General features: G+C 47.7%; 1 protein-coding gene across 4 annotated transcripts in view; it reads left to right on the forward strand.

The window, feature by feature from the left end:
• USP9X (ubiquitin specific peptidase 9 X-linked) overlaps positions 1-25221 on the forward strand; it is a 593271-nt gene that overhangs the window by 391272 nt on the left and 176778 nt on the right. For all 4 annotated transcript variants that reach the window (XM_082246987.1, XM_082246989.1, XM_082246990.1 and 1 more), the window contains exons 22-24: positions 1538-1668; positions 1759-2034; positions 18438-18554. In XM_082246987.1, coding sequence (XP_082103113.1) covers positions 1538-1668; positions 1759-2034; positions 18438-18554 — 524 coding nt within the window. The remainder of the gene's footprint in view (positions 1-1537; positions 1669-1758; positions 2035-18437; positions 18555-25221) is intronic.

Below are 25221 nucleotides of genomic sequence, written 5' to 3' on the forward strand. Positions count from 1 at the left end.
AGAAACATTTATCATTTCTGCTTAAACATTCTTTGAGCATTCAAAGGGGAGGGCGAGTCTCCTATTTCCGCATTAGCAACTGAGCCCTGTAAAGATGATTTTTTTCATTAGTGCATTAGGGAGCAAAAAGAAACTGGAAAGATTGCTGCACAAATGCCTAGTGCACTGGCCGAAAAGTTAAAAATACAATACAAAAAATGTAAAGTCTTCAAATTTAGGCGATTACAGTAATATTAAAGACAAAAATAAAAAAACATGATGTACTAACCTGCTCTTTGCAGTGATTTTTCCACAGAGCAGCCCCAATCCTCCTACTCTCTGGTCCTTTGCCGGTGCTCCTGGCCCCTCCTTCCTGCCGAGTGCCCCCAGAGCAAGCAGTTTGCAATGGGGGTCAGCCAAGCAGGCTCACTCCCAAGCCACAGCTCTGTGTCCATTTACACAGAGCCGCACCCACCCCTTCTCTCCTCAGAGGAGAAATCCCCAGAGAGCAGAGGCTCCCATGCACATCACTGAAGGAAGATTGGGCTCAGCTATTAGGGGGGATTAATAGGGGATTACTGCACACATATGTTTTTTACCTTCATGCATAGCGTGCATGAAGGTAAAAAGCCTGGAGCCTTTAGAACCGCTTTTATTACCAGTCCTATTCGCACATGAAGGCCAAACTAAAAGGCTTGTAAAAAATTCCAGGTATATATGTATGTGTGTGTATGTATGTATGTGTGTGTGTGTGTGTGTGTGTATATATATATATATATATATATATATATATATATATATATATATATATATATAGTTGCACTGGTCTAGCTTGGACCAATCGAACTATGCATATACCATACCTGGCCAATGCTCACTTAAGTAGTCATCGCTACTCCTTTAATCCCCATTTAATGTTTGCAAAATGTTCTCTAAATGGGCGAGGTGGAGAAGCGGGATGCTAATGTGAAAATGTTACAGGAGACCTCTACTACCATTGAATATAATACTGTAAACAAATGAATGCACTTTTGGTTGTTTGTTGAAGCATACATGGTCAGAGAGGTGAACAGGCCATTATAATCAAGCTGTAAAATACAGTCTATACAGAAATCTCACTTGTTTAGGCCCTGATCTGGCTCCTTCCCTTCCCCATGTAAATATTTTACCCAAATATTAACATAGGACCCTAGGAGCATATAAATGTTGTTTTTACTTTACAAATGAGTATTGAGTTGGCCAGCCATCACTTACTACCCTGATGCCTTGACCACTGTTTATCACCGTTTCATAGCATAACACGGGTCACAAATTCAAGTGAGAGAGATTTGGGCAGCCTATGGTATTCATTAATCTTTCATGTTAAATTATGAATCATATTATACTTCTACATATAAGATCGTTGCTTACTTTCTGCCTTTCAAAATTAAAGCCTTTATTCAAAACTGAAGCTTCCTTTGTGTCTGTAGATTTGTAATTGGTGAGACTGTACTTGTATACATTTCACGTGTTGCTTTTATGTATTTTACAACTTAGACATTTCTGTGCTTTATTTCAGACAATACTATAGTAGAGAAACTCCGAGCAATTTGTTTAGATCATGCTAAACTTGGAGAAAGTAGCTTGAGTTCATCCTTAGATTCGCTATTTTTTGGCCAATCTGCATCTCAAGTTTTATATCTGACAGAGGTTAGTGACCTACTTGTGCTTGTGTCAGAGATGTGCTTTTCTGTTGTCACAGTAAGTGTCCCAAAAAGTACACATATCTCTGTTTTCTAGGTTGTTTATGCCTTGTTGATGCCTGCCAATGCTCCCCTGGGAGAAGATGCAAGTGATTTTCAGTACAACTTTCTCAAAAGTGGTGGTTTGCCTCTTGTGTTGAGCATGCTTACTCGGAATAACTTCCTGCCAAATGCTGATATGGAAACAAGAAGAAGTGCATACCTTAATGCACTGAAAGTCGCCAAATTGCTGCTAACTGCGATTGGTTATGGCCATGTCCGGGCTGTTGCTGAGGCTTGCCAGCCAGTGGAAGGATCAAATCCTGTCTCACCGGTAAGCTGTTATTCTATTTGAGATAATGTATATGTTCTCCTGATTAGCGTAAACTGGGTCTAGGTCAGGGCTCGACAAACCCCGGGCGCCAGGTCGCATTGGCGACTAGAATTAGCGACCTGGCCCCTGGGGTGCACTGCAGGAGGTTTCCTGTCCCTTTTGCGCCCCCACCCTCTCCCCGAGTGCGCGGACTACCGCGCCATCCGATAATTGAGGCCGCGGCTTTTCGGCCTTCTTCAGTGAGAGACGTTTCCAACGGGGAACTGGTGCCCTCTTCTGGTGGCCGGGAGTTTGACAAGTTCTGCCTGTTCTCAATGCCTGCCCATCTCCTTCCCAAGAGGAGATGAGACGGAAATGTTTGCAGGCTTCATCTCCCTGTCCACTTACCTTTGCTTAAAGGTAAGTGGACAGGAAGTGTGGTTATTATTTATTTTTTAAATTATTTTAAAAAAAATATATATATATATATATATATATATATATATATATATATATATATATATATTTTTTCATCATCTCCCTGCCATGCCACAGTCACGCAGCCGAAGGCCCCTTTCACACAGGCTGTCTGATCAGGCCTGCCTGTCAGTTTTTCAGGCAGACCAGATCGGACACTTCTGTCTACTCTATGGAGCGGTAATCTGCCGCCATCTGATCCTGTCCGCCAAAAAACAGACGGATGGTGGTTCTATTTTCTATCCATCCCTTGGATCTTATCAGATGGCATTGGATGGAAACACAGATGGTCTGTTTCCATCCGATTGCCCTATATAGAGTGGGGTTCTAGTCGTCTTTATGTGTAAATTTAGTATCAGTTAATTTTTTTTTTTTTTTAAATAAAGCTTGGTTGTTAGTAAAGAAAAAAAACTGGCTCCTAACTGGATTTCAGGCAAATTTGTCAAGTCCTGGTCTAGGTGAATGCTCTGTGTTGACCTGTCAGTTAATTGTACCTCCATGAGTAAAGGCAGAAATGTTGGGAACACGATTGTATACATGTTAGCCTTGGTAGCCATATTTAACAAAATTGAAGACCCCTGGTTGGTTTGCTCGGTTTTGAAGCTCAATTACCATCTTAATCGTACCCTACAGGATACACTTGGGATATTGGTAGACCCTAGCGCATAGGCTGATTCCTTCAGGTGATTAAACATTGGCAAGCTTTTAAGAACTCGCCCCCTGGACCTCCTCAGTTTTTTTGCTAATGTCCTAAGGTGATGGACCTCAAATCCCGTACAGGGAAATCACTCCTAGCTTAAAGAGGTTGTAAACTCTCCGGGCTCCAGCGCTGATTGGCTGGAGCTGCAATGACGTCACTCCCGCGCATGCGCGCCAGAGCCGATGTCCACAGCACGGAGCGAGGAAGGAGCGATACCTGTGGCCATTACTTCAGAGCACATGCGCCAGTGATAATACTGGCTGAATGTCATGTAAATATGAGGAGATATTTACACGACCTGTAAGTAAGCCTTATTATAGGCTTGACTTTAGGTAAATGATTGCAGAGGAAGTTTACTTTTTAACAACTTTAATTTTTTTTTTTTTTTTTATTGAGATGCTCAAACTTTTCAATCCACTTCACTGTCTTATACAACAATAGAAACCATGCATGTGAATTGGTGCACCTTGGGAACCTCACCTAGACACCACGCTGCTTTGATAACTGGATCCTATGTGGGCGCTCACTTCAGCACTTTATGCAGGGCATGTAGTTAGCCACAGGGTGCTGTACAGATCCAGGGCTGTGGTCCGTGCCTATGAAACCCAGACCCTAAAGCCCCCTCCAGGAGTGTTACTACTGTGGTATGCAAAGCCTAGACCCTATATAAGGACCAGCAATGTAGTCGGCTAACTCAGGGTCACCCTGTATCTTACTGTTAATGTAAAAACCCAGGACTGTGTTTGGAATGTGAACTTTTCAGGCAATAAAACTCAACCACTCAGAGCTTAGTCTTGGGTAGATGACCAGGTGTTCTATTACATCTCAAGTCACACAATTTACCGCCTAGAGCCTGTTATAAGGTACTTGGGCACTTCCTCTTGCTCTTTGCCATGAGGGCTTTGCTACAGGATGATCTCTACCTGAGTTGCATACTCCTCCTTGGACAAGCGTACTATAGGTTTCCCATCCTACTCTGTGAGTACTCTACAGGGGAATAGTCTAGGGCAGAAACCAGACGAAAGGAAGCTACAGCAAAAGCTCATGTAGAAGCTCAAATTAAGGTCCGCATAACACTCAGCCTCAAAGATACTTTCCTTGCGTTAGAGCTGGACTTGATTTTAACACTGGCCTCTGCATCCAATTCTAGCAGTATCTCAGGCATACAAGTGGGCCTACCTGATCAAGGCAGAAATTTTTGCAGCTATATCACAATTCCCTGGACAACTGACTGCTTTAATACAGCCATCACTATCCAGGGCTCAAAAACACTGTCTGCTTTTTCAACTTTTCTGCGATCAGGACTTTACCTTAAGCACTCTAAAAGGACAGATTTCAGCCTTGTCCAATTTTTTTTCAAAAACCTCAGACTTTGCTTTCCGTGGTCAAAACCTTGATTCAAATTGTATCCCAGATCAGGCCCCCTCTTTCAGCACCACATGATACCTTGGGCCCTCAACCTTGTTCTCTCTGCACTGCAGATACCACCCTTTGAACCCATCAGGGAAGATTTCTCCTGGAAAGTAGATACCTTGTTGGCCATCACATCAGCCATGTGTCGGTCTTCACAAAGATAAGGTAGTCTTGTGTCCAAGGCCATATTTTTGTCCAAAAGTGACATCAATCTTACAGCTCAAGTGCCATCTTTGTGCCCTGATTCAAAGCACCCAAAGGAAATTTCTCTTTATTGCCTGGACATGGCCAAAGTTCAGCGCTGTCATTGTCTACCTCAGGGCAGCAGCTTCTATCAGGAAGATGGACTTCCTATTTGTCCTACCATGAAGAGCTTGCTTGGGACATCCTGCAAGTCCACCATCACAAGACAGATAAGACAACTCCTCTCCACAGTTTAAATTCTAAAGGATAAAGCTGTTGCTGTCCAGTTATGTGCTTGCTACATTGGTCAGTAAGCGTTTCCTGGGCATTCCAGCACCAGGTCCCTTCTGCCTAGCTTTGTAGTGCTGCCCCTTGGTCCTCCGTTTAAACCTTGAAGGTTTTTTTTTCAAGGAGGATGGTCCAGTCTTCTGCAGATGCAGGTTTTGGCCGCATGGTTCTTGCTGTGGCAGTTTGAAGATTGGTCTGTTAACCCTTTTGGAGCCTGTTGGCACATTTCTGTTTTCCTTGTTGTTGCCCACCCTTCTCATTGATTGCTTGGGGACAGCCTATGGTGAATTAATATTTTCCTTCTTTCCTGTATGATTAAGATTGGAGGAATTTTGGCTTATCTGTAAATTCCATATCTTGTTATACAGTACACGGGTCACCCTCCCTTCTATGCCTGGATTACAGTGCTTTACTTGTTACAAAACTGAATACTTATGGAGTGGGGTTAGATTATAAGGGGGATGCCCAACCTGTAATCCAGTATTTATAAATACTCAGCGTGTGACCTGTATTGTACTTCCAAGATGTGGAATTTACATGCAAGTCTAAATGCTTTTTTCTGTTTCGTTCAGACAGACACAGCTTCAAGTCTTTAGACTATTGGGCTTTATGCTCTCTCTCTTTAGGAGTAGGACTAGGCAGAAACCTTTTTTGGGTACGTCCTTGGGGCAGTTCTGGATGGTATACCATCACTTCCTGCTGTAGGACTCCAGTTTTTTTCTGCCTAGTCAGGAGTAAGGACCTGGCTCTTTCCTGGGATCTCCGGTCCTGGCATTTTTTCCCTTTTTTTAATTGGATTTTTTAAAATTTTTCTTTTATTATTTTTGTTCCTATGTAAACTACAATCAACAGCCAGACTGGGCGACGCACTGGATATTCTAGATCCTTATGGCCTTCCCAGTCAGGCCTCTTAGTGTGTCCAACTATTTGCTCTGTGCTAGGTTGGCCACGACATAACCCCACTGGCCCTGGGCTGTCCAGCGAGGGAAACACCTCATGAGGTCGCATAGCCCTGGTCACGGTCAGAGTCGCAGCATACCTAAGGCCGCAGCACCCCCTTTCCAAGATGGTGCAGTGGACTGCTAGGAGTAGCCCCTGCCTGGTGACCGTGGTATGGTGAGTAGTGTCCCCCCTCCTTTCCCACGGAATTGTTGGGGTGGTCGCGGGCCCTCCTTGGGCATAGTAGGCCCCACCTGTGCCCTTCCTCCCTCCCCCTCATACTTTTCCCCTTCTTAGCAGGGTTTCCTCTGTGTAGGTGCCCTCATCTGTCCCCTCCCCTGGCCCCATTAGGGGGGGGGCATGGGTGTTATTGACTGGGGGAGCCTGTATGGTGCTGGGCCGGAGAAGTAGTGGGTGGCGCCGCTACCGGCCCTCTGGTGGGGGGTATCCGTACATGGGTCTCTGTGCTTCCGTTGGGGTCCAGGGTCCCGTGCAGCGCTGCGTGGTGCGACTATTTTGCCGTGTATTTGGTATTCCTGGTTTCGGCGGCCAAGTTTTTGGTTTCCCCATAGTTTTACTGGCGGCCATTCTCCTGTAGTCTGATGCAGTGCTAAGGGTGTGGGGGGGCCTCTAGTGTCAGGTCAGCGTTTACTCTTCCTCTTTCTAGCAGTGTGGCAAACCGTTTTGGCACTCTCCAGCTCAGGTGGTGAGTCTCTGGGGGTACTCTATCCTTCCTCTGCTGTATACAGCGCCTTAGGTGCGCTAATTCTTGGGGTGCCCCAGTGGTGCACAGGGGGAGGGGTCTTGTTTTTTCTTTCTTGGAAAAAAAATAAATTTCTTAGCGTGGTTCTGATTAACCCTTTATGGTCATGGAGCCTCTGGAGCGTGTTTAACCACCCAATCCACTCCTGGAAGCTGCAGGACCCTCTTGATCTTAGTCTGCCCCGGCAGCCCTGCAGTCGCTGGTAGCCAAAGTAGATATGGCCCTGCAATGGAGGCCTGGCAAGAAGTGCTCGAATAGGGAGGATGAGTCGTCGTCTTCAGCCGCGCATGAAAAAACGCTTGTGGAGGCTCTGATTGTGGCAGTGTGGGAAACTAAAATTTAAGGGCTCAGCTGCCCCTGAGTCGGCGGTGCCGGTGCAGTTTGGCACCCAGAAATCTTCCAAGGTGACTAAGGTTGTTTCCCTTTCCTGCCTATTTTGACGAGATTGTCACTAGTCAGGGGGGTTCCCCGAAATGCATGGTTGGAATACCGAAGCATTTTGCTAGGAGATATCCCTTTGAGGAGTCTCGTCTGAAGAAACCAGTTCCACCATCGGTGGATTCTCTAGTTTCCAGGCTAAATAAGGCCACACTTTTGCCGCTGGAGGATTCCCCGTCCTTGAAGGACTTTGTGGACAAAATAGCGGAGGCTCTGGTCCGATACCTTTTCACCGTGGCTTGTTCAATTTTGAGACTGGTTTTGGCTATCGCCTTGGTATCCCAGTTCTTAACTGAAAGCGCTAAGATTTTGCGCCAGGATCTGGAGGGGAGTCAACACCCTTCTGAGCTGGTGAACTTGGCCGATAAGTTGTCCCAGGGGTTTACAGTATATTTGTGATGCATCCCTGGATGCGGCCCCCTTGGCCGGCAGGGTTTCGGTGACGGCGGTGATCCTTCTACTGGTCGGCTGACCAAGCTTCAAAGAAGGTGCTGACTGATCTTCCTTTTATAGGAGACCGTCTGTTTGGTGCCTCTATGGAAGAGATTTTTAAGGGTCTTGTGGGAGGTAAGAGTACATTGTTTCCTGGAGCCTGCTAAGGGCAAGGAACCTCACCGTAAGTGGGGTCCTTTCTTTTCGGGTCGCAAGCGGCCCTTTTATCCATCTGGATCACACGAAATGGGCTCGAGATCCACTCGTAACTTGCGAGAGGCTCCAAGAGACCCTGGAATGGTAAGTCCAAAGTAGGCATTTCTGGTTCCACAGACAAGCCTTCCCCAGCCTGAAGGGGCATCCAAAGAAGTAAGCGGGTCCGCAAATCGATTTGGTTTGGTTACGAGATCGAGTTTCGTCCTTTGTCTCTCTGGCAAGGTTATTTCCTTCCCACTTAGGCTGGTCTCCAGAGCGGCTACAGGGCCTCTACCGAGCAGAGAAGGGGTTATTGTGCCGGTTCCATAGTCAGAACGTATCCAAGGTTTTCATTCAAATCTGTTTACAGTTCCCAGAAAGGAAGGCAAGGTTCGTTCGATCATGGGTCTCAAGCCTCTGAACAACTTTGTGCGGGTTCAGAAATTTCAGATGGACATTCACAGAGGGAGGGGCCTGAACTCGGCTTGCTCAGAGTACCTTCACAGCTCTGAAGGTGTAACAAGGCGGAATCGGTGCAGGGAAAGAGGAACAAGGGAGCTACCTGCCTTGCTGACCCGGAGTGATAGACCAGAGATGGAAGCGAGGATGGATCTGCAGGGGCTGCTCGTTTATTGAGAGTAAGAGGGGAAAAAATCGGTAGAGCTGGAGGAGTGCTGGGGCTGCTGTGGGAGGCAGTGAATCCAAGAGGAGACAGACACTGAAACGGCATTGAAACGGAACCTGCAGGCTGCAGGAAACCACCCAGGAGGGCAAGTTCAAGAGGGGTGAGTGGAAAAACAATGTCTGGATTAACTTTAATTTAAATGAGTTATTAATATAAGCATGTCTCCTATACAATCGGCAATCTGCACAGAGAAGGACGAATAAGTACAGGATGCAAGTGTGCCACATAAATTGGACTGAAATACAAAGTGTTTAGTGAGACGTGAATTGAAAGTGCTCTCCCCCCGCCTAAATTAATGGGTTTGGGAGAGGACAGTGGAGGGCTTAAGTGCCCAGCATAATCAGGAAAAGGAATTTTCTCCTTTAATACCATGTTGGTACAGTGCACACTGCAAAACTCCAGGAACCTAAATCAGTGGTTTATAATTAAACTGCAGTCCATGCACCTGCGAGGTTTAATGTGTAAAGGTATATTGATACTCGTGGAATATATAGCACGTAGCACCTTACCCCCATTCTGATAAATTTTAAGACGTAATGTGAACTTTGAATGTTTAATTACGCTACAAACCTATGAATGTCATAGAAGAGGAAAGAAATCTATGATGTTCTAAAGCACCCTAGCACTTTGATAACCCCTATAAGTGCCTTTTGCACCCTGCACGCCCCACCTCATCTTGGAACCCCCATACTCCCCTGAAAATTCACATATTGAAAAATAAGCACTATTCAGCACTTTGCTAAGCAATTATGAGTCCTAAAGCCAAAAATAAAACATGAGGAGCTGAAAAAGCCCAACTACAGGAAAAACACAAAGCTCTCCAGAGAAGGAGAGAAAAATAATGCCAAAAATAGGAAGCTTTTGGGCGTGGCCTGGCGCAGTATGCGGTAAGACGTGAGTAGCTGGAGCTCCGTCAACCGAACATCCTATTCCTCACATCCTGCACCCTCACAGCCCCCTACGAATCACCACTTTCTCCGGTACATACCTCGCTCCCCGTGGGCCATGTCGCCGCGGAAGAAAACCTCGGAAACAGCGGCTAAACCGGATAAATTCCGCCGGCAGACTGGAGCGGCCTCGACCCAAGATGGCGCCGAGCCGGACAGGGCCGCGGGATCGACGGGAGGAGCAGACACGGCGACTGTGCTTGAGGCGATCTCCGCTTGCCAGGCCACTCTGACTTCCAAAATTGATGAGGTCAAGGTGGATATCTCACTAATCCACCAGGACATGAAGCAGCTGCGGGAAGAGGGTCGCGGAGGCCGAAACACCGGATCGGTGGGGTGGAAGACTCCCTGCCCCCACTGCAGCACTCCACTGCTCGACTGCAGGACCAGGTATCTCAAATTCTTTCTAAGCAAGATGACATGGAGAACCGCCTGAGATGCTGCAACCTCAGATTTATAGGTCTCCCTGAGGGCTCAGAGGGAAAAGACCCCTCCACTTATCTGGAAAATCTCCTCCTGATACAAGCCTATGGTCGGGAATCGTTCTCCCCCACGTTTGTGGTGGAGAGAGCCCACCGTCTGTCGGGCCGCCCTCCGCCTCAGGGAGCACCCCCCCCCCCCCCCCCCACCTTTATGGCCAAGTTTTTGAATTATCGAGACCGAGACGCTATACTCCGCCTGGCAAGGGAGAAGGGGAATATCCCTATGGGCAACAGCAGGGTGGCCATATTCCCAGATTTCTCGGCTGAAGTCCAGAGAAAGAGGAAGAGCTTCATGGAGGCTAAACGTAGACTCAGGATTAAGCATCTCAAATATGCAATGCTGTACCCCGCCCGGCTCCGGGTTGAAGGTGAGGATCGGGTTCACTTTTTTGACGATCCGGAAGCTGCCATAGCGTGGCTGGAACACCTCGAGACCCGCGCCTGACTCGGAGACTGCCTATTCTCAAGCGATTGTTGCCTCTTCCCACTCCTTTCCATTGTTATCCACTCACCTTGACTGAGATTGTGGCCCGGGCCACGGCTGCTTCCCCCTTTTTCCTGATGCTGGTTTCATTGCCTTAGCCATGGCTGGATGACCCTATATACATATACTCGCTGCCTGCTACGGAGTTGCTGTACTTCACCTCATCTGGCTGTGGGGGCTCGTTTCCTGGAGATGTTGACGGAGCATATGGGCCCAGCTACGACCTACCATGCCTCAGGACCTAGGAACGGTCTGCGGCATGCTGACCAGCGTTGTTTCGCCCCCGGCCCCTGTTTGGCCAGTCCCTTTTTTTTTTTTTTTTTTTTTTTTTGTAGTTTTACTGGCCTCCCTTTTCCCTCCCCTCATCCTGCACTTGGATCTATGTGCTGTGCTGCACACTGCAATGCCATGGGGGGCACCTTTGGACATCGTGCATAAGAACTTCCTTCCCCCTCCTTTCTGGCTGGCTACAACGGGGGCCTTGTTTTTGGGTTTTTTGGGACTTCATGCCCGCACAAGTTGGGGAGGGTGCAGGGCGGGGTGGGGGGGGTAGGGTTTCTATTGTTTTATTTTTCATTACTGATGTTTATTGGACTGTGCATGCATGTTGCCTAATCACTGTTTCCCCTTGAATGTACCCCCGGTGGAGGCCCGGGTGCTGCACGGTGCAACTCCCCCCTGTGGCCGGTGTTGCTACCGTGCTCGGGCCCTGGGTCGCCACGGGACAGGGCTTACCCCGAGATCCCTGTGCACACTCAGCTACATATTTGGTCTAATTACCTATGGCTACCATAAAATTGTTGACGTGGAACGTCAGGGGCCTGAGAGATAAGGTTAAACGCTCGGCCGCCTTTGCCACTCTAAAAAAAACACCGACCCGATATTCTGATTTTTGGTAGAGACCCATCTGGAGGGCCGCCTACATCTGTCGCTCAAACGCCCCTGGATAGGCTGGGTCTATCACTCCGCCCACACCTCCCACTCGCGGGGGGTAGCGATACTAGTCTCCAAGTATGTTCACTTCCAGCTCCAGGGATCTCGGGTGGACTCTCAGGGATGATTTGTTTTCTTATCCGTGCTAATATTTGAAGAACCCTTGCTGATTTTGGCTTTTTATGTGCCCCCACCGTTTGCAATGTCTGTGGTCACGGAGGGGTTGTCCTATATGGCTCAATAACCGGGGACTCCTGCGGTCTGGCTTGGGGATTTCAATACTGTGATGAACCCGAGATTGGACAGGTTGCAGACGGGTCCCCACACAGGCGGGTCCCCTGCCTCCACCTGGTTCGCTCACCTGATGGAGAGTGTGGGCTTGGTGGACACGTGGAGGGCCAAGTATCCCATACGACAGGAGTTTTCTTGTTTCTCCACTACTCATCACTCCATGTCTCGCATTGATTTGATTCTGCTTTCTAAAACTCTGCTTCCTAGACTTGTGTCTGCGGGGTTCCTCCCCAGATCCTTTTCCGACCACAGTCCCTACTGGGTGTCGATCGGGCAACCACACGCCAAGTCGCCACCGGCTTGGCGACTACAGCCGCTTTGGCTGTCATTACTGCCGGCGGAGGCCTCGCTGGACACCCAGTGGGAACGGTTCTTTAGCGAGAATGTGGGTAGAGCTTCTCCCCTGGCGGTGTGGGAGGCTTTTAAGCTCCATGCCCGCGCCACCCTGATTTCACAGATAAAATCCTGCAGGACAAGGTCCGCGGCGGCATATGATCGAGCGGTAGCCGATCTCCAGGAGGCGGAGGCCGCTTTTCTGGCTGAAAGGTGTGGGCAGAAAGATGGAAGAGCAGCCCGATTAAGATTCCCAGAGGAGTAGCAACAATTCTGCGACAGACTGGACATTAACACTAGGTAAATACCGGGTTGGCTGATGGACCCCCAAGGGGTACAATCTAGAGGGGAGGAAGGAAAATGGCAGAAAAAAGAGAGGGGGGGGTGGAAGGCAGCAGGAAATAGAATTAAGGGTAGCATCTGAGTTGTTAGGCGGAGGAGCTAGGGCTGGTGGGGGCTCTCAGCTATCTCCCCCCTTTCTCTTCTCCGTGTGGGGAGTGTTTGGGGGGAGAGGCTCAGAGGTGTATGCGTCTAGAGTCCAATTAATTGGACAGTGTGATTTAGAGCCCTCACTTCTCCCCCCCCCCCTTTTCCCTTCTTTAGTTGGGGAGTTTTTAGGGGGTGAGACTTGGAGGCATACGTGTTCAGAGTCTAAAACCTTAGACAGTGGGATCAATGGCGAAGGGATGCCCTAGGGCAATGGTCCTCAACCCTGGCCTACAGGGCCCACTAACAGGCCAGGTTTGCAAGATAACTGAAATACATCCCAGGTGATATTTGCTGCTCAGTGATTGCAGTATTCTTGTCTGCATCTCCTCAAGGTAATACTTAAAATCTGGCCTGTTAGTGGGCCCTGAGGACCGGAGTTGAGGACCACTGCCCTAGGGCATCACCGCTGATCCGTCAAACGTTTTGTCATGTGGGTTTGGGAGGGAGGAGGGGCGAGTGGGTGGGAAGGGATAGGGGAGGAAATGTGGGGGGGGGGGGGGGGAGTTTATGTTGCTTAAGTTATTTTTGCCCTAGTGAGTCTGTTCTCTCTACCTTGCCTCACCAATTCCCCTCTGTCCTGTTAATTAGGTAACAGAAAGTGGAAGGCTGGGTAAAGAAAAGACGCAAAATCGAGGGAGAGGACGAGAGAGGGAGGAGGAGAGGGAGAGAGAGAAAATAAATGGCACTAAACTTCTTATTATATAATGTCAGAGGACTAAACACCCAAATGAAGAGATCAAAAATACTCAAGGAAATTAAACGATATGCGTAAAGTGTAGTATTCAATACTTCAGGAAACACACAACACACATGATGTAAACATCAGACTGCACTCCAAAGAACACCCGACTTGGCTCTATGGAAACTCAACAACTAAACGCGCAAAGGGTGTTGCTATTGGTTTTGCTAAAGGAATGGATGTAATGCTAGAAGAGAGGATGATGAATCTAGAAGGGAGATATATGTTCTGAGGAGTAAGATACAGGAGAGAGAGAATATACCCTCGCGAACATATAAAGCCCCTCTGTTGGAGTTGAGTTTTAGGTCTTCTGACACTGCTTGTTACAAACTGGAATCCTACAGCAGGAGGTGATGGTATACCCTCTGGGATTGCCCCAGGGGCGTAACCAAAAAGGTTTCCACCTAGTCCTGCTCCTGAAGAGAGACAGCATAAAGCCCAATGTTCTAAAGACTTGAAGCTAGGTCAGTCAATGAACCTCAGAGAAATGGATTTTACGGTAAGACAAAAATCCAGGTTTTTCTTTTCCCCTTTTCATACTGTCCCAGTGTATTTTGCATAGTCAGTCTTACCTGTTATGTGGTTCTTTCCGTACTTGAAGTGTTTTGAACTAACCAATTGGTATGTATGTATCTACAGACATAACAAAAACATCCTTTATTATATATACATTAGATGACAAGCTTTATAATTATTAGACCTCTGGTCAATGCAGCTGCTTTCAGGTGATTGAACACTGGTAAACAAAGCTTTAGCCCGCTTTAACATTGGGCCAATTTGACATGTCAAATCGGAGCATTTGCATGCAATGGCACCGCCTGAATTGGTACGACACAAACTTTTTGGCACCGCACTGATTCCCAAAAGTAGTTTATACACTACTTTTGGCGATTTTGGGGGGAGGGGGGGATTTAAATAGACCTCTGTTCAGGAACCCGCACAGATGTCTGTGAAATCGTCCCTAAAGTCAGACTGAAAATGCTGGTTTGAAATCGTTAAATTCAGCTGAACTTGCGCAATTTGAAACCCCGCCTCAGTGTGAACCTAGGCTTACGGGCAGTCCTCATATAACCCCTTCCACTGTCAGCAAACCTTAGTTCTTTGCTAGTGTCCTTGGGTGAATGGAAGTCTTTTTTCTTTGGAGGGAGCAAAACATTTGTGTTTTTTTATTTTTTCCTTTTAACAGTTCTAGCAAGTTTGCCAGCTGCTACAAAGCCATTGTGACTCCCGTCTTGCAGCTTTTAAATCCGTTGACTCCTTGGTTGAGACTTCGGAAATCGTACCCAGACTCCACCAGGTAGAAGAGGGTGGCCAGGCCAGCTTGTACTGTTGCTTTGGGCAATGGTTTCTGCATTAGTCGCTTAGTGCAACACGATGAGTTACCTGCAGGGTACTTTACAGGTTCAGGGCCATGGTCATCCGATGTTGTAATCCTATCCCTGAAAAGCTATTGGTGGTTAAGCCCAATGGGAGTGCAAAGATCTGGGGCTTTATCCTTAACATCCACACTACAGTTGGTGAGGGTTATCCCTAACTACACCATGATGGTATCATATGCACAAAGTAAATGAGTCTTGGGCCTCTAAAACTGGGAGCATACCCTCCTCTCAATGAGCAGTGTCAGTGTACATATTTCCCAGCACACCAAGGATCTTCAAATCACATCTAAAGGTTCAATTGAATCATCACATCACAGCAGAGAAGTGCAACATTTTGGAGCCGCTCAGGACTCCTTCCCCAGGCATGTGTTAAGTATATATAGTAGAGCAGAGATATTTAAACTAACATCCACTAATCAAAGGCAAAGAAAAAGAGCCACCCCTACCCACGGACATCTAGCGACGTCATAACTTCTGCCAGAAACGTTATAGTCAACAAAAACATAAGCAGTTACCATCAATATGCTGCCATCATGCAAGAATTGTCAGGTATTTAAAAGTCAGTCAAAGCCTAATCTCACCATACATAAGAAATGTCAATTTATATACACTTTTACTAAAAGTGCCCAAATAATGTCTAAAAATATCCACACATTATCTTCTGGTATATTGATTTACACATAAATCCGTGTCCACTGTTGATTCCTTTCCATATTCTGATGTGAACAAGACAAAAGGCACTCCCAGTGTGATGACATTCCCCTCTGGACACCACTCTCCTTCTGTCAATGACCTATACATCAGATAGGTCACATAGGCATTGAATCCACAGGGTTCATAACCGCATAAGCTGAGAGGTTTCTCCAGAGTATGTTCCATCCAAACTCACACGAAAAGAGAAACCGAATCACACATACCATAAAATCTCACTTTTATTAAAAACGACATAAAAAGCTACTCGCATATAGTCTTTAAAAAAAGTGCAATCACTAATTGGCAATAATTCCATCTAGTTCCAGATGTTGCATCATTAGGCTCCGTTGTATGTGCATAGGGCCTTTGCATCTCCTCAATCTAGCAGTGTGGGACAAGCAGACTTGGTGTTCAGATTGCCCAATACCCCTGATCCGCATAAACAAGGCTTGTCCTTGCATGGTGGATTTTCAAACCAGTGCCGATACTGGGATTTTTCCCTCTTTATATAACCTAGAAAGGTGATCACAGTGGATAGCAACCGAGAATCAAACTGTCTATAGACAGCTTAAGTTTGACTGGGTAAATGTTTAGGCTTCCAGCGATGCTGCTTTTGGCCGTAAGGTGCTTCAGGCTGCTGTTTGGTTTGGGTACTGGACCGTTTTTGGGTTGTTTTGAATGTGAGGAGGAGCTGTTGGCTGGTTTTGTTGCAATTTTACCTTCCCCATATTGGTACTACTTTGGAATACCCAATTCCTATCTGTACTGTATGAACTGGAAAGTTTAATTTGTGACTTGCCTGTAAAATCAATTTCTTTGAGTACAGGGCACAGCCACTCTCCCTTCTGTGGTCCTCACTATGCTTAGCTTACTAAAGAGCTGAGGCTTGCTGGGAGCAGGAGTGGTTATTTGGAGTACTCATTTTTTTTTTTTTTCCAGAAATGTAAAAAAAAAACATTTATACATACTACAGAATACAGGTCCCCACCCTCTCTTCTTATGATACACCTACTTTGGGATTTTCTTTACTTTTCCTTTCAATGATGATCGTAAAGAGGACAATTGGAGAGGGTGAATCTCCTTAATGGTGGCACAGAAAGCAAAAACAAAAATTGCCTTTAATAATACTTTTTTTTTTTTATCTTTAACAGCACCTTAATGTAAGCTTGTGTGTACTAGGAGAAGAGCATTTACGGGCTTAAAAATAAACCTACCAAAGGCATAGTCAGGAGAGGAGCAGAAGGCATCTAAAAGCGAATGCAGTACGCAGCTTTTAGCACGTTTTTCTGCAAGTATTTCTGGTGTTGGGAGGGGCTTTAACAGATGCTCCTTGTGCACGAGGCAGAAGTGTGTATATTCAGTATCTCACAAAAGTGAGTACACCCCTCACATTTTTGTAAATATTTTGTTATACCTTTTCATGTGATAACACTGAAGAAATGACACTGCTACAATGTAAAATAGTGAGTGTACAGCTTGTATAACAGTTTCAATTTGCTTTCCCCTCAAAATAGTTCAACACACAACAACATGCAACAAAAGTGAGTACACCCCGAAGTCAAAATGTCCAAATTGGACCCATTTAGCCATTTTCCCTCACCGGTGTCATGTGACTCGTTAGTGTTACAAGGTCTAAGGCGTGAATGGGGAGCAAGTGTGTGAAATTTGGTGTTATCGCTCTCACTTTCTCATACTGGTCACTAAAAGTTCAACATGGCACCTCATGGCAAAGAACTGGCATGGCATTGGAGCTGGAAAAAAGAATTGTTGCTCTACATTAAGATGGCCTAGGCTATACGAAGATTGCAAAGACCCTGGACCTGAGCTGCAGCACGGTGGCCAAGACCATACAGCATTTTAACTGGACAGGTTCCACTCAGAACGGGCCTCGCCATGGTTGATCAAAGAAGTTGAGTGCATGTGCTCAGCATCATATCCAGAGGTTGTCTTTGGGAAATAGATGTATGAGTGCTGCCATCATTGCTGCAGAGGTTGAAGGGGTGGGGGAGGGGGGGGTCAGCCTGTCTGTGCTCAGACCATACGCTGCACACTGAATCAAATTGGTCTGCATAGCTATCCTCCCAGAAGGAAGCCTCTTCTAAAGATGATGAACAAGAAAGCCTGCAAACAGTTTGCTGAAGACAAGCAGAGTAAGGACATGGCTTGCTGGAACCCTGTCCTGTGGTCTGAGACCAAGATAAACCTATTTTGTTCAGATGGTGTCAAGCGTGTGTGGCTGCAACCAGGTGAGGAGTACAAAGACAAGTGTGTCTTGCCTTCAGTCAAGCATGGTGGTGGGATGTTGTGGTCTGGGGCTGCATGAGTGCTGCCTGCACTGGGGAGCTACAGTTCATTGAGGGAACCATAAATGCCAACATGTGCAGTGACATACTGAAGCAGAGCATAATCCCTTTTTTGTTGGAGACTGGGCAGCAAGGCAGTATTCTAACATGATACTGACCCCAAACACACCCCCAAGATGACCACTGCCTTGCTAAAGAAGCTGAGGGTAAAGGTGATGAAATGGCTAGCCATGTCTCCAGACCTAAACGCTATTGAGCATCTGTGGGGCATCCTCAAATGGAAGGTGGAGGAGCGCAAGGTTTCGAACATCCACCAGCTCCGTGATGTCGTCATGGAGGTTCGAAAGAGGACTCAAAGGGCAACCTGTGAAGCTCTGGTGAACTCCATGCCCAAGAGGGTTGAGGCAGCGCTGGAAAATAATGGTGGCCACTCAAAATATTGACACTTTGTGCCCAATTTGGACATTTACAGAGTGTACTCTTGTTGCCAGCAGTGTAGACATTAATGGCTGTGTGTTGCATTGTTTTGAGGGTACAGCAAATTTACACTGTTATACAAGCTGTACACTCACTACTTTACATTGGAGCAAAGTGTCATTTCTTCAGTGCTGTCACATGAAAAGATATAGTAAAATATTTACAAAAATGTGAGGGGTGTACCCATGTTCGTGAAATACTGTGTGTGTGTATATCACTCTTTTTATTTTACCTGTGAACCATTTTTTGTATGCAGACTATTGATATGGTTTTACTGTATATTTTCTTGTAAAATGCTTAGTTACACCAGAAAATATTTAAACTGTGGTTGGTAATATCTATTGCTACTTTGTGTCGCCAGGCTACACATGATCAAGCAGTGGTGCTACAAAATGCCCTGCAGAACATCCCTAATCCAACTTCAGAATGTATGCTGAGAAATGTTGCAATACGCCTTGCACAGCAAATATCTGATGAGGTACGTTTTTACATAACCATTTTATGTAGAATTTGATTTGTATGTGGAATTGCAAACTTAGCACGTTCTAATATTACGTCTATAAGTACATTTCAGTTTGGCCTTATGTATGGTGATGGATCTTTTACCATCCAGACAAAATGCATCTTTAGTTTAATCAGTAAAATTAAGTTTGATTTGGTTGCTGTGTTTTTGTTTTTCTGCACAATATTTAGCCTTTCCCTGCTTTACTAAATAAAAGGATGTTGAAAAGTGCTAGAAAGTGTGGCTGATCATTAACCACTTTAAGACCAGGCGTTTTCTGACACTTTTTTTGTGTGTTCAGTTTTTTTTGCTAGAAAATTACTTAGAACCCTCAAACATTTTATATGTACAATGGGCAAAATAGTTATTTTATCCCCTACAAGGTCTATAATTTTTTTCAAGGGTGTATCGTACCAAAAATCCAGAAAAAAAAACACATTATAAATATGCTACAAACCGTAGTTCAGTGAGTAAAATAAGTATTTGATCCATAAGGAAAACCTGACTTGGTGCTTGGTGGAGAAACCCTTTTTGGCAAGCACAGAGTTAAGATGTTTCATGTAGTTGGTTACCTGGTTTGCACACATCTTGGGGGAGGGGTTTTCGTTCCACTCTTCTTTACAGATCCTCTCTAAATCCTTAGGTTTCTTGCCTATCTCTTGGCAACTCGAAGTTTATGCTCCCGCCATAAATGTTATATAGGATTATGGTCTGGAGACTGACTAGGCCACTCCATGACCTTAATGTGCTTCTTCTTGAGCCACTCCTTTGTTGCCTTGGTGTTATGGTCTGGGTCATTGGCTGAGAGACCCATCAATGACCCATCTTGTTTTCTGGCTAAGAGAAGGTTCTCATCCAAGTATTTACCATACATGGACCCGTTCATTGGCCCCTAATGCGGCAAAGTCAGTCTTAAGCACAGAGGTGGAAATATTATGCTTTGGGGCTGTTTCTCTGCTAAACTGTAGGGATGGTGTTCTTAGGGTCATAGTCGGCATTTGTTTTCCTCCAAACACGGCTAGTCGAGTTAATGCCAAAGACTTAAATTTTGGTCTAGGCTGACCATAGCACTTTCACTGCCTTGAGATAATTCGCAAGCTCTTCCTGTGTAGTTCTGGGCTGATCTCTCTCACGTTTCATCCTTAACCCATGAGGTGAAATAATGCATAGCGCTCCAGACCGAGGGTGATTTGATAGTTATGTATTTCTTCCATTTGCAAATAACTGCTCAAACAGTTGTCTTTTGCTCACCAACTTTCCATTCCAGCCTTGTGCAGGTCTACAATCCTGTCCCTGATGTCCTTTGACAGATCTTTGGTCTTGCCCATGATTGTGAGGTTTGAATTTAGGAAGAGAAGGATTCTGTGGACAGGTGTCTTTTATGCACATACCGAGTTGTCAGTAGGAGCACCTTCTTTATTGGACAGGACTAATCTGTGTACCACATGAGCACTTACTGTAGCCAGTCACAGGAACCAGAATTGTTGTTAGGGAATCAAATACTTATTTTCTCTTCCGTCCTCTTGACAGCCACCGCCGATCCATATAAGCCTTCACTTTTGGGGTAATGGCGCCCTCTGCAGGAGTAAGCTAGGCAGATAGAAATGTTAATACAAAACTTTTCTATACTTAGACACACCTCCAGGGGGCCGTCCCCAGCCATTATCCTGATCCAGTTACAACTGGTCCTTGTTTAGGCGTAGGCTAGCTTTTCTAGCCGGGACCTAGTGTGTCGGTTTTTCTTGTTTTTTTCTGACAATATGTATTTTTCTTCTGAAAATAGGTTTATATTTCTCTCACTATCACTAGTTAGTCAGGGACTTTTCCCTGGAGGACTACAAGTGACTGCAGAGCTGGGTCTCGCACTGGGTAATATAGATCCTTATGGAGTCCCAGCCTGCCAACGAGCGTCGCAGGTTACTGGTGCGCCCAGGCCTCCCAACGACAATGCCCCTTGGAATTGGGACGAGCCTGTGGAGCTGCGTCTTCGCTGAGGGTGTCTCAACCCGGAAGGCCCGCATGTTGGCAGCATCCCTCCTTGGCTGACGGCACCCCCACTTAGGGTGGGAGGTCTTCCCGTATCAGAGCGGTGCCGGCTTCCCTGGACTGGTGAGTACTGATACCCCCTTGTCCCTGGGGACTTTCGGGGAGTGTGTGGGCCCACTCTTAGGGGATGGCAGAGCTGGTGTTCTCTGTGGGATCCCCCGTCTGGCTTGGTGTTATTTCCCTCCCTCCCTGGCCCTGCTGAGGACGCTGTGTGATGTACTTGTGGAACCTGGGGGGGTTTTGGGAGAGACTCCATAGCGGTGTGGGGTGTCCCTAGGGTCCCCTGTAGTGGCCAGACCGCGTGTGTATGCTTAGTTGGCGCTGTTTTAGCGAGGCTGCCATTTTAGGTGAGGGCAGGTCACTAGGCTCTGTGTGTGGGCAGCAGCCATTTCATGTATACTGCCATGCTGCCGATCGGGCACCATCTTAGGTAAGGGCACATGCCTAGTAAGGGCAAGCGGCCATCTTGCTGGTGCCTTTTTACATAGTTTCTATAGGCACCATTTTATTGTGGCTTCCGGGCTAGGCCTCTGAGGGCGTGAGGTTACTTCCTCTCTTTCCCTCCATTTTACCTCAGAGCAGTGTGTGACAGTTTATGAAACTGTGGGGGGATTTTTACTAATGCCAAAGGCATTTTTCTGCCAAAACGTATTTTTTGTGGATTTAGCATTTTCTGAAGGAGCTCTTTCAAACAATGCAGGATGCGGTGGGGTTCAGCAGGAACCGCTGATTTGAAGGGCCAGCTTCCCATTTATTTTATCTTGGCTTTCTGGACTCCCAGACCAAAAATTTCCATGCAGGCCTGGTGGGGGCGTCGGGTATTCCTAAAGCCTTCTCCCTGGTCTCCGTTTTCTGCTGCTCTTGCACTTTTTTGCATCCTTGGTGGGTCTGCAGAGTGCTCTTTTAAAAAAAATAAAAATAAAAAAATTTTTTTGAACAATTAATGGCCTATGCCCTCCCAGTCCTCGGACTCAGAGCCTGAATGGTTGCCACGGATGATGTCCCTCCTGTAGGGTCCATGTCCTCCGCTTATTGAGGAGGGGGTGGAAGAATCTTCATCTTGACGATGAGTCCTCTCAGTCAAGTACAAGGGCTGCTTTCGGGTTCCGAAGTGCCCGGACGTTGGGTCAGGTTTCCCTACCCTGTGAATTTTCCCAAACTTGTGCATAACCAGTGACAATGCATTACACATATGCTGGTGGTGCCTGAGCGTCTTTTCCTACCGCTATCCCTTTTTAGGAGGCCGGGATCAGACATTGGACGGTGTCCCCTTATTTAGACCACAATGTCTCTGGGCTGACTAAATCCACCTCAATGCCAGTTCACAGATCTGGCTGATGGGCACGTTGAGGCGTTTCCTGTTTGCACCTGTTTGCCGCGGTGCTGGCCTCTCAGGCTCTCGCGGCATGGGCCAAGGTGCTTCCTGCACCCTGGTGGCGGAGTCGACCTATCTGACTGCCCTTGACTTGGTGGTTTGGGTTCCCTGAACGGGGATGTACCTGTGTGACACGGCCTTGGACGAGGCTCCGTTGGTTGCTCGGTTGTCTGCGGTTGGGGTCGCGTTTCGCAGCCTTTTTTGGCACAAAAGCTGGTCGGCTGACCATGCTTCCAGACAGATGGTGTCTGATGTTCCTTGTTGGCGAGTCGTCCTTTTGGGAACACTCGGGCTGAGTTGATTAAGGGGCTTACGGGGGTCAGAGTACTCGGTTGCCCCCAGTCGCTAGGGGTAGGTCCTCTCGCGCTAGGCGGGGGCCTTCGTTGATAGCTCAGCATGGGTCCTTTCGCGCCTTAGGGGCGCAGGACAGGGCCTTTAAGCCCATCGGTGGTCACAAGCAGCTGTGGTCGGGTGAGACAAAGGCCGGTCAGTCTGGCTCGGCGGCCCAGTCCACCTCTTCCTACAGGGGCTCCCTCACCCGTCTTAGGGGTGGGGGGACGTCTGTGTTGCTTTGTTTCCCTTGTTGTCCAGTATTCAGGACAGGGGGAGGTCACGAGTTGCTTCTATTTCAGTGTACAAGATCAGTTTTCGATCTTGCCCCGTGGACAGGCTCTTCCTGACGGCTCTCCAGCTGCCTCCTGCTCTTCTCAGGGGTCTCATGGGGGCGGTGCATGTTCTGCTGCTCGCCCAAGGAGTCTTTGTGCCCGTGTCTTCACGGGAAAGGTTTCATGTTTTTTTTTTTTCTTCCATCCTGTTCTCTGCGCCCAGAACAGGGGGCACAGTGCGTCCGCTTCAAAGTTTGCAGTCTCTGAACCGTTTTTTGAGGGTGCTGGAGTTCTGGATGGAATCCCTTAAAGCCGATCGTGGCGTCATTGGGTCCAGGAGACTTCCTGGCCTCCCATCGCCTTGCTGGATGAGTGTCTACCCTATCTACGAGGGTTCTCAGAGACGTCTCCGCTTTGCGATGGCAGGGGAGCTGGCCAGTTTTCTGGCGCTACCCTTCGGTTTCGTTTCGGCTCCCAGGTTTTTCACCAAGATTTTGGCTCCAGTGCAGGCCTTACTGCATTTAAAGGAGATTGCATACTCTATCTGTTCGACCTCCTGTTCAGGTCGAGCTTGTGTGCATCTTTGTCGAGTTTTCTGACTGTGCCAGTTTCAGACACTCCAGGAGTTCAGGTGGAACATCCATTTTCATTAGTCGGCACTGACTCCTTCAGGTCGTCTTCATTACGTGGGGATGGTCCTGGACTCTGCTCAAGCGCAAGTTTTTTTTCCTTCCGGTGGGCTGACATCGGCTCCTGAAGGACAAGATCAGATCCCTCAGGGACTACGATCCCTTCTCCTTGCGGACCTATGTGTGGTCTCTGGGTCTTATGGTTTCGACTTTCGCGGGTGGCCAGGTGAGGCAGGAAGCCTCAGTCATTGGACAAGTAGTTTCTCTGTTCCACCGGCTACGGTCGGATCCTTTGTTGTGGCTCCGGTCGCCGACCCTGACACAGGGCCAGTCCTTTCGGCTTCTGTTGTGGACGGTGTTCACCACGGATGCCAGCCTGTTGGGCTGGGGAGAAGTCCTGGGCACCCCTTGTGCCCAGGGGTTGTGGTCGGCGGTGGGGGCCTCTTTGCTGTTACACGTCTTGGAGATCCGCGCAATCAGGCTTTGTCTGTTTCCATTGGTAATCTCAACTTCAGGGGTGTCCGGTTCCAGTACGGACGGACGACTCCACAGCTGTGGCTTATATCAATCACCAAGGGGGCACCAAGAGTGCCCGGGCGGCCGAGGAAGTGGCTGTGCTCCTGTCTTGGGCCGAATTGCGTGTTCCTGCGCTTTCGGCTGTTTCCATTCCGGGTGTGGAAAATTGGCAGGCAGACTGTCTAAGTCGCCTGACCTTGGACCAGGGAGTCTGGTCCCTGCATCCGGAGGTGTTTCGCCTCCTGTGTGCCCGGTGGGGGACTCCGGACGTGGATTTGTTCACGCCCTGTCTCAACAATGGGGTTGGGAATTTCGTGGCTGGACCTCGCGATCCTCTGGTGGACCCCACGGATGCGTAGGGGTGCCTTTGGCACCGGTATCGGCTGTTGAATGTCTTCCCTCCGGTTCGACGGTTGTCCAGGTTCCTCCACAGGTTGGCGTTGGAACGGACGTCTGTCTTTCTGGTGGCCCCCAGACTGGCTACGTTGGTCCTGGTACGCAGCCATCGTTCAGATGGTCGTCGGGCCTCCCTGGCTGCTTCCACTGCGTGACGATTTTCTGTCTCAAGGGCCGATCTTCCTTCCTGCTTTGCAGTCTCTGGTTTTCACGGCGTGGCTGTTGGAATCCAGGTCTTGAGGGGTAGGGGTCTTCCACAGGTAGTCATCCCTACATTATTGAAGGCTCGTAAAGCTACCTCGAGGAAGTTTTCTCATTGCACCTGGAAAGTGTATATGCCTGGTGCGGATCGCATGCGTTCCATCCTCGCTCCTTCTTGTGGCGAAAGTTTTTGGCCTTCCTGCGGAAAGGAGTGGATCAGCGTTTGACGCTGAACGCGATCAAGGGTCAGTCGTTATCTTTGGCCATCTTTTTCCATGTCCCTTGGCATCGTATTCTTTGCTTCGCACCTTCCTCATAATGGTGCGGCGTCTGGCTCCTCCGAGGAAGGCTCCCTTGCCTCCCCAGGGCCTTAATTTGGTGTTGTCTGTGTTACAACTACCTCCCTTTGAGAACATCAGAGTTTTTCCTCTGCCTGTGTTGTCCCAGACAGTTGCTTTTCTGGTGGCTATCACGTCTGCTCGCAGAGTGTCTGCATTGGCGACTGTCTTGCCGTTCTCCTTATCTGGTGTTTCAGAGGGATGAAGTGGTTCTGCGACCCACTCAGTCTTTTATTCCCAAGGTGGTTTCTTTGTTCCACCTCCAAGAGGATATTGTGCTGCCTGTTCTTCTTGTGAGAAGCCCGAGCATCTCCAGGAGATGGCTTTGCATTCCTTGGATGTGGTCCGGGCGGTCAGGGTTTTCCTGGCTGCTGCGGCATCTGTTCGGCAGTCTGATTCCCTGTTTGTTCTTGCAGAGGGACCTCGGAAAGACTCGGCCGCGTCCGTGGCTACCTTTTCTCCATGGATCAGACTGACGTTTTTTGTTTCAGGCCTCTTCCATCGAGGGTCAGGTTCCTCCTTTCCCTGTAAGGGCCT

This window comes from Pelophylax lessonae, assembly GCF_965119305.1.
Source record: "Pelophylax lessonae genome assembly, chromosome: 2".
Lineage (NCBI taxonomy): Eukaryota > Metazoa > Chordata > Amphibia > Anura > Ranidae > Pelophylax > Pelophylax lessonae.